Source organism: Crocodylus porosus, unplaced genomic scaffold, assembly GCF_001723895.1.
Source record: "Crocodylus porosus isolate Cpor-Errol unplaced genomic scaffold, CroPor_comp1, whole genome shotgun sequence".
NCBI classification, from domain to species: Eukaryota; Metazoa; Chordata; order Crocodylia; family Crocodylidae; genus Crocodylus; species Crocodylus porosus.
The window spans coordinates 29,794,713-29,804,780 of record NW_017728907.1 but is presented as its reverse complement, the minus strand read 5'-3'; the positions used below and the strand labels follow the sequence as shown (position 1 = coordinate 29,804,780).

General features: G+C 39.4%; 1 protein-coding gene across 1 annotated transcript in view; it reads left to right on the top strand.

The window, feature by feature from the left end:
* Positions 1 to 10,068, top strand: part of PALMD (palmdelphin) — a 43,635-nt gene that overhangs the window by 6,925 nt on the left and 26,642 nt on the right. Inside the window, exon 2 of the mRNA XM_019531043.1 lies at positions 4,664 to 4,744. Coding sequence (XP_019386588.1) covers positions 4,664 to 4,744 — 81 coding nt within the window. The remainder of the gene's footprint in view (positions 1 to 4,663; positions 4,745 to 10,068) is intronic.

The window sequence follows — 10,068 nt, the reverse complement described above, 5'->3', positions numbered from 1 at the left end:
GTGCCAGAGTGTCCATGACATAGACATTCCCTGGGGACAAGTAGCAGCAGCACAAGGTGTGCCACTGCTACTTGTTCCCAGGGAAACTAATGTCCACGCTCATCTGGACACAGCCCCTGTTAAATTTAGTTAAATTTAGTTCTGCTGTTAGCAGTTACCTCCACATGAATAGCTCTACATCCATCATTAAAAAATAAATCCAAGTTAATTTTGCTTATGGATAATTGCGTAGTCAGGGGTTGTTGCTAGTCAGTATCAACATTTAAAACACAGACCATAGACCCTACAGTAAAGGCTGCAGATACAAAATTCAAAAGACAACAAGTAGGAGCAGGGAGAAACACAGGGACATAAACAACATGAATTATCTGCAAGTTGGATGTTAAAAAGTTAACATTTCCTTTTTGGTATAATACACCAATTTCATGTGGAATTCCATTTTCTGTTTCTTCTGCATGTTGCTTTTATGATTTCTCTTCTACCCATTATTCCTATCCAACATCCATTTGTCAGAATTTGGAGGTAGTACAGAACAAATTAATTAAGCCTGAACTGATTTCAGCTGTAAGGTTTTTGTTATTTTGAAAGTGTATTTCCTGCCTAATTATTTTAATTTAATCTCTTTTAGTGCCAAAATACATTTTACTTTTAGAGAAAGTAGTTTCTTCATATACATTTCCATTGCTACAAATACAAAATTAAAATTAGACCAGACTAGGTTTTTAGCATAAGTTTTAAAAGGGTGCATTCTCTGGCTAGAAGTATAACCATTGAAAACTTTATTATAAAAAAGTAAGTTCCCTTAGTAGAGCATAATAGTTTGTAAATATGGACTCTCAACATCCGGCTTATCTAATGATTGATTTGATTATGTCAAGGCCATCTTTAAAGTGACATTAGGAATGTTTGTTATTTTTTAAAAAAGCTGTAAAGTTTGGGAAACAGAGATCACATGTCCTTGAGATCAAGACTGAGTGAACTGTAAGAAATCTGTGGGGGTGAATATTGGACAAATACACTTTAAAAATAGACACTGTTAACAAAATGTCACACAGCAATGGTCTTAACCTAGTTAGCTGTCTGGTACAAGGTGTTACAGAATAGATCCATGAATCTCTGATGGACAGATGTCTCAGGAAGAAATCCAGAAGGACTGAGTGCCAGTCAGACTATATGTGACTTAGATCTAACTTACCTTAAAAGTTGTGTCTTGTGCAGACATGAGTCATATAGATTTCATGGACATTAGGGCTGGAAGGGACCTTGTAAGATCATCAGGTCCAGCCCCCTGCCCAAGGGGCAGGAAGTCAGCTAGGGTCAAAGGATCCCAGCAAAACGTCTAAATGATCCCAGCAAAATGTCCAACTGTTTCTTGGAAGTGTCCAGAGAAGGTGCTTGCACACCTCTGGGGGGAGTTAATTCCAGGTCTTGGGGGCTCAGACAGTAAAGAAGTTTTTACTTATGTCCAGCCTAAAATGGTCTTGCAGGAGTTTGTGACCATTGGACTTTGTCATCCCCTGGGGTGCTCTGGTGACCAGGTGTTCCCCCAGATCCTGATGTGCATCTCTGACATACTTATAGGCTGCTACCAAGGCACCCCTGAACCTGCGCTTCTCCAGGCTGAAGAGTCCCATAGCTCACAGCATCTCTTCATAAGGCCTGTTCACCTGCCCTCTGATCATGCATGTGGCTCTCCTCTGGACTCAGTCAGGCTTCTCCACATCCTTCCTAAACTGTGAAGCCCAGAATTGGATGCAGTACTCTAACTGTTGCTTCATCAAGGCCAAGTACAGCAGGAGGATGACATCCTGGATCTTGCTTGAGGTGCATCAGTAGATGCAAGCTAGAGTTTTGTTTGCTTTGCCAGCTGCAGTATCACATGAGTGGCTCATATTCAGCTTGTGGTCAATCATGACTCCCAAGTCTCCTTTGGTCATGGTGCTAGCAAGTATAGCATTGCCAAACCAAAAGTGTTGTGCAGGTTTTTATTCCTGAGGTGGAGCACCTTGTATTTCTCCATATTGAACGCTATCAGGTTTTCATCTGCCCACCTTGCAAGCCTAACAAGGTTGGCCTGGATCACCAGCCTATCTTCAAGTGTGGAGACTCTTCCCCAAAGTTTGGTGTAGTCAGCAAACTTGGCCAGTCCGCTTTTGAGACCAGTGTCCAGATTGTTTATGAAGACATTAAAGAGTACAAGTCCAAGAACAGAGCCTTGGGGGACACCACTAGTCACCAAGTGCCACGCTGATTCAGGTCCATCAACTACCACTCTCTGGATCCATCTTCAGAGCCAGTTCTCCAGACACTGGACTGCGGAGTAGTCGAGGCCACAGCTGCCCAGTTTTTCTATGAGGACATCATGGGACACCAGGTCAAAGGCTTTTTTAAAGTCCAAGTATATGACATCAACCTCTTCCCTCTTATCCAAGTGAGTCAAAGACTTTTCATAGTTAATGCAAAGCAGAATTCTTGTCTACTAAACTAATTCTGACACTTCTCAGAAGAGTAAGGGTGTCAATGCCAGTGTGAGGACAATTGCTTTCTGCCAGGCTACAGTATCCCTGTGCATTTCCCACAGGAAAGGCTGTTCACCACCTTGTGTCCTCAGACACATAGCCATCTCCCACACCTGAAGTGGCTGATTTGCAGCAGGCAGTAGGAGGAATCACTAAACAACATTAGCAACCCCTAGGGATCTGGGGCCACAATTTCTTTTACACAGGTCCAACAACATGGAAAACTAAATGTTCTTCATCCCATCCAAGGCCCCTTCCAGCCCTAATGTCTATGAAATCTATTAAATCATTCACTGACCCAAGTGTTTGCATTATCTGCCCATATGTAGGGGAGATGACCAACATGAAATAGGCAATAGTGAAAATGAGGTTGAATGCCATTGGGGACCAGCAGGGCACACTCCCACTTACATTTCCTCTAGCTTCTCTTCTTTCAGAAGACTCCTCTATCACTCTCCCATCTTTTCAGGGCAGCTCTTTTACCCACTGGGCCCTGCAATAAGCAGGCAGGGCAACATCTTTGTACCAAGTCCAGAATACTCATGAAACAAACAGGAGGTAGCCCTCCTTAGAGCAAGGCAATCATAGGCTTTCTGCCTTTACTCTTTTTCTGTGTCTCAAGACACAAGGCAGGCAGGCAGGCAGGCGGGTGGGACAGGCCAGCCACCCCATAGCAAAGCGATAAAAAACAATGCCCAGCCTCTGAGCTGCTGCCTTTTTTTTTAAATAATGTCTGAATTCAGGAAGCACAGCTGTCCTCAGTTCTTCCTCCTAATACCTAAACAAGTCACAGCTGACAATCCTCTCCATCAGCCTGTTGGCTCATGAAGTCTTGAAAAGCAAACTTTTCCCTTTTTGTGAAGATGTTTAATTGTTTGGGTCTCATAGGGAACGGGCATAACAGCCATCCAGGATCTCTATATGCAATGAAGCGTTTATACCCTGTAGCCATTAAATTAAAATTTGTACTGCAGCATATTGACTGCTGCATAGAACAGCTGATTATATTTATCAGTTAGTTTGCTGTTGCATAGCACATTACTGTGAATGAACAAAATGTCAGAGTTGTTACCTCTACTATCAGTACATTTTGGAAGTAAGGACTGTCAAGAGAATGTGTGTGGCCCATTAAAAGAGGTTTGTTGGTATAAATGATTTACTTTGTGCCTAATTCAGCTTTTATTGAAATCAGCAGGAATCTTTGCTCTGTCTTACTTCATGAGAAGTTGTACCTAGTAAGATGTCATCCTGTGTGTGCTCTCTAATGATTCTGGAGGCCACCTGATACCAAATCAATTTCTACTGTCCTGTAACAGTCCCTCTATTTCCATTTTTCCATTGCTATAACCCCTACATTATAAATAAAATGGTACCGTCATGGCTCTGCACCCACTTGAGGTTTCCCTTCCAATAGGGGAATCCTGCAATGGATTGGTTGGTGTAAGGCATTCAAAGAGTATAATAGCTTTGGTGTGTAGCCTCTTGTCCTCTCTTTTGTGATTTCCTCTTTTAATTCAATAAAGACTGACAAATTTTGATAATGATGAATATAAAGCCAGAAATTAAATCCATGCTCCCATTTTACAAGCATGTTGCTGCTGTTTTAGTGAGTAAAGTAAATACCTCTCTCTCTCTCATTTGGACTTCAACTCAGCCATAAATGCAGATTTATTAGATAAAACAACTACAGGATTTACTCAGGATATTCTTCAGTTACTGATGGCTCCAGCTACAAATTGAAAAGCCAAATTTCAATTTCTTTACCCCTAATTGGCAAGAAACCTGGGATATGCAGTTTACTGTTCCATCCAGTCTCATTTTGGATGCAGTTATGCTTAAAACCTAGTTCCCACACCTTTCAAGTAGTTGCCTGTTTTGTGGATACCATCACAGTGTATTTGTACAAAGATATGAAGACAAGGTAATAGAAACTATATGTGAAGACCAGGTGAACTGAAATTGTAGAAAATTATATGCACCAATTAATTTAAAATCTTAAGTGGGATTTAGTTTTCAGTGTGATGTGCAGAATTTGTGTTTACCTGTCCAAGGATAAATTTCAGCCTCTGTCCCAAAATTAATTTTAGCATAAAAGACTATACCCAGAAATATTTCAAGTGACAAGTAGTTTTCCTTATTTGCAGGACAAAAGAAAACTGCAAGAAGAAATCACTCAGAAACGTCTGAAAATAGAAGAGGAAAAACTAAAACACCAACACTTAAAGGTAATTTATTTTGTGACTGTCATTTTTATGTAACAAATAGCAGCTTTAGTTATTCAGCCTAAATAAGGCTCTTTAAAAATATCTGTAAAATTGAGCTAATAAACTTAAGAAAACTCCAACCCAGCTATAATTAACATTAAGCAACATTTCTATAACTAGGCAAACCTTTTTGTAGATAACTCATGCTTATACTGTTAAATTTGCAGAACTGCTTCAAGCCCTATCATTGGCTTTTATAGGCATCATGCATAAAAATATTGACACAAAGGAGCTAATGTTATTTGATTTTTTTTTTTTTTTGGTGGTTTAAAATGAGATCACCACCAGGAATAACTCGTAGCTGAAAACTGAGCTTCACATTTCAGACTCGGTGTATTCACTCCATACTTTCCACACAAGAAGCTGGCATTTTACAGCTTGCAAGCCTGGCTGCATCCTGTAGCTTCTTGCTACAATCCTCAGATAAGAGACTATTTTTATTTGGCCAAATATCTATCCATTTATTTAATGGACCTCCTGAAGGGAATATGACCCTGTGTAGAAAGCAGATAAAGGCATTTGCAAATGTTGCACTGATGTCAAATTTAGCAAATTCATCAGTAAGGAATCCAAATTACTGATGAATCAAGTGACCCAACCCTGGGTGTTTGCATGTAAAAGTGCACTAATTATTTTTTCTTCAGGTTTTGCTTCTGTCAAGGGTAGTTTGGCATTTCACGTAAGTTTCAATAGAAGTGATTTAGATTTTCCATCTGGAAATTATGCAGACTGCTGTTCTGCTATAATAGAAGTCCTACACATATCTAAGCCCACACTATCTATGTAAGTGGGAAAAGGCATCCAGCAAAGAGGGTGTGGATTTCAAAAGGAAGGGCGTAACTTGCCTTTTAGAACACATTACCTGGAATTTCCTCTCCCAAACACAGAAATGTGTTTGACTCATCTCCAAAGCAGATGTTGGTAACCAGATCTCATTCATCCTCCTTATCTGCTTTACAAGAACAAAGAAAAATGAATTTGCTGCACAGGATCATTACATCCTACCCATCTAATAGTGTGTCTCCAGAAGCAGCCTACACCTAATGCCTGAGAGAAAGGATAGGAAAACAAATGTGCCCAACAATTTGTGCAAGGATACACAGGGTTTTTTCAAACTCCCCACATCTCACCAATTGCCAGCATATTGTTTTCTTACCCCTACTTTAGCACATATGTACTGTGTGAAGAAGTATTTCAGAACCTCCCTCCTCCTCCCCCTCAAAAAAAAAAAAAATACCTTCCATTACTTTGGAGTGATTCTTGCCTGTGCGTTATGTGCTGATTGTACTGTTTATTTTACATACCTTATATAATCTTCAGTACCTCTCTTGTAGGGCAATATGTAAGGGAATTATATTCTTCTAAAAATGCAGATGGCATTTTGAGGTTATGTTCTTGGTTTGTTCCTGAGTGATGCTCTTACATCAGTAAACAAATATTCATTTTTTGGGATCACTAAAGAATGGTAAGGAGACCCAGTGTCACTGGTACTTGCTGATGCATGCTCCCAATTACTTCCCTTCTAGTTTATCTTTCCAAAACAAAGTCCATTTTTGCTACCCCTCTTCATATTCTGAGATATCATAAATCTTAAATATTTTTGTTAACTTTCTCCAGACTACTCAAACTCAGGAATCTCTTTCTATTTACTGTCAGAAAGTGGAGGGGGGATGGGAAGAGAGTACTCTATAAAAGGTTTTATTTTAGATTACTGGCATTCAATGATTAGTTTTCCATCCCTTATATTAAAGTATCCAAGAATTAGTGTTCTTATGGTTTTGTTCACACTAGGAAAAACAGCTTCTCAAAATATTCAGTGATGGCAAACTCTTTTTCCCTCAACATACAAATTTCATCACAGTCCACTTGAACTTCAGACTTTTTGTCAGTCAGCACAATTTTACATTTATCCATGTTACATTACATTGAACACTGTTCTGCTTTGTCCATTAAAATATCTTGCCATCAACTTCAACTCCCTCAAAACTCTCATAATTTATTATAATTCTCGTTAAAAACATATTGCTGTCATCAACAAACTTCACAAAACTTCCTCTTGTAAATCATTCCCATTGTTGGCAGGGTTATTCTAAATAAAAATCCAAAATAGAACTCATTTATAGAAGAATTATATATGTCATTATTGTTAACATTATCAAATGATTGTTATCCAGAGTAAAGAGAATCTGCTTTAATATATCTCCCCTTCCTGAAGAGCAAACATTCCCTAATTCTTTACATTTGAGATATCATTGCCCTATGCAATGTACTGTAAATTAATACATCAAAAAATGCTCCTAATATTGATATTGAATTCATGGCTTAGCAACCCAGGGACTTCTTGAGAGAACACTATAACCTTATATCTGGAAGGTGTTAAAATGTGTAAATCTCAGTATTTGCACACAGAGTAGGATTTAATGGGAATTTACAAGCTTAGGAATGCCTATGCCTTCAGCAAAACAAAGGACATTATTCTATATTACTTCAGACATAATCACAGACTACAGAACAACTATACATCTCCCAAACATGCACAAAACTGTATTCACAGAATTGCAAATCATTGTCTTAATACCAAAGTTTTGATGAAATGTCAGCTACAAGGGATAGTGAGGGCATTCCCATCTTTGTCATCCAGAGTTTCTCAAGTTTGCTGTATATAATGTGCAAGAGCTAATCTGAGAAAGCACTTCCATATCAGTGATGCAACGTTTTGTCATTCATAACGTCTTACTCTAGCAGAACCACTTTTGTTCTTTGTAACAGAAAGAAACACAACATGAATGACTAAAAGCAACAACTGTTGCTATACCTTAATAATTATGCTAATGATTTAGTGGTGCCATGAAGGATTTTTCTCTAGTAAACAGTCCAAACTTATCCTTCTGTATGATAAACTTGTCCAAATATGCACATAAATCATTTTTTGCAATAGCCACTAATGATGTTATATCATGCCATCTAATCCAAGGAAAAGGAAAAATAGTCGCATTGTTAATAAATTATGTTGTGTCCTTGCACTTAAGATATTCTGTCTTTTCAGAGTTTAATCTTTTCATTGCATACTATGTACATCTGAACTGCAGGATTTGTCCCTCTGTAACCTACAAACATGACACATTGTCCTTTCCCTGAAGGAAGAGCTAGGTGAATTCAGTACTAAGCAATACCTGAAAATACACTGCTTTCCACATACAGAAACACTTGCCCACCATATGAATTTAAGTAAAACATATTTTAGTACCCAGTCAGGCTCAGATGTAGAAAGGATGGTCCTGTCTGACATTGTAGCATAATTCCAGTCACCTTCTGCAGCATCACATACCTCACATTCAGCTGTTCTCCAAACTGCAAGGAAATAGCACAAGCGGGGAGTGCATGCTACCTCTCAATGTACTGTTCTGCTTGCTTGCTTTTTTTTTTGGCATGTTTTTTTTTTCTTGACCCCTAGATATCTAGGGGTCAGGAAAAAAAAAACATGCCAAAAAAAAAAGCAAGCAAGCAGAACAGTACATTGAGAGGTAGCATGCACTGCCCCAAACTGGAGACTAGCTGGCCAGAGCCACACTCCGGCTGCTGGCCAGGCTCTGGGCAGCAGGATCACCATTGCTGCAGCTCCAAGAGGCCTCCAGGAACCCAGGTAGTGACGCTGGGGACAGTCCAGTGCTGGCCCCAGCCTACCCTACCCAACCCAGGGTAACCTACCACACACCAGAGGATGTGTGGCACAGGCATTCCCGGAGACAACTAGTGGCAGCACCAGGTGTCCTGCTGCTAGCTGTCTCTGGGAAACCAAACATCCATGCTCATGTGGACACAGTCTATGATTCCTTATCTAGGTGTAGATTACTAGGCAACAATGTTTATGCAGAACAGGTTTGAGACTGTGTTCCTTTAATTGCACTGTCACTGCTTCTACCATCTGCCTTCAGCTGTCCTCTATCAAGCCCCACAAAGACGAAAGTATGACTAGGAAGATTCTTTTAAAATTGACTGCCAGTTTTCTCCCCTTCCTAGAAACACATGCCAGTTCCAACAAGTATATTTAGGAATCCCCTTTTATACTATGCTGCCAGAACAAAGGAAGTGTTCCCCAAGTTAAGGGTTATTCCCAAGACAGAACAATGGGTAAGCCAGACTAGTGGTCAGATAAGGGTATAAGCACCCACAGTGCTATTATGGTAGCTACGTTGAATTCAGCTCTGCAAATTCCAAGTGTCAAACATAGCCTACCTCATTTCTATTTGAGTGTGAATCTACCCAAGAAAGGGCACTCATGTTTGGGCAGGCTTCTTAGAACCTTGCCTATGAAAGTAATACATGACTTTTCTCTTATTTGTATTAGATTCCAGGTACAAGTAGGGCAGTGATGAATCTCTATGTATCATACTTCATTTTACAGCACATTTTTTTTCAGCTAAAAAACCTGAAACAGATTATTTTTACATAAGCAGTGCCCAGGGCTCACCATGATTAGGTGGAATAAAAGAAACCACAACTGTCACAAATACTCAGCAGAGAAACTGCCTATCATAGAGAAACACTGTAGCCATCACAAATGTGCCAGATCGGGTACTACATTTGAACCATCCTCCAGCCTGTCTGAGTTAGGGGGAAGGGCAAAAGAATTTTAAGGACTCTCTCAGGGGTACAATTTTGAGGAGTCCAGGAGCTGGTCCAAGCTCCAATGAGCAAGGCTCTGGCACAGGAGAGAACGTAGGCATCTGCCCAAAAGCAAAAATTCTCAAACAAAACCAGTAATAAATGAGCACATTTAAAAATCCTAATACAAACCAAAGCAGAAGCCCCTTCAGTTGACAAAAATATGAGTGACTAAAGGAAAATTACAATGGAATCAGCCAGCCTGAAACATCTAAACCACAAAGGAATGAAAAAAAAATTCATGTTTTAATTAAGTACTATTTATAAGAGGGAAGAACGCCAAAAACAGTTCTGCTCTTTAACCAACCAAGAGTGCTGATACATTCCAGGAAGAGTGCCGTCTTTGTATTTCTATGGTTTTTGTCTTTTTGTTAATCACCTGCTACTTGCCTTTCAAATGTGCTATCACTTTTGTAATCTGTTGAAAGAAGCAGTCATAGATAAGGATGCCAATATGTAAAGCACGTTAAGAAATTAAACACAAAAAGCTAAATTTTTTTTTTTTTTTTAAAAGCTTTTGGGAACAATTCAGAAGTGTGATCTGCAAACTTCTCCTGCATGCCCAAGGCTTCTCAGTCAGAGCCTGGATACTGAAAGCATGTAATAAAATGTTATATACC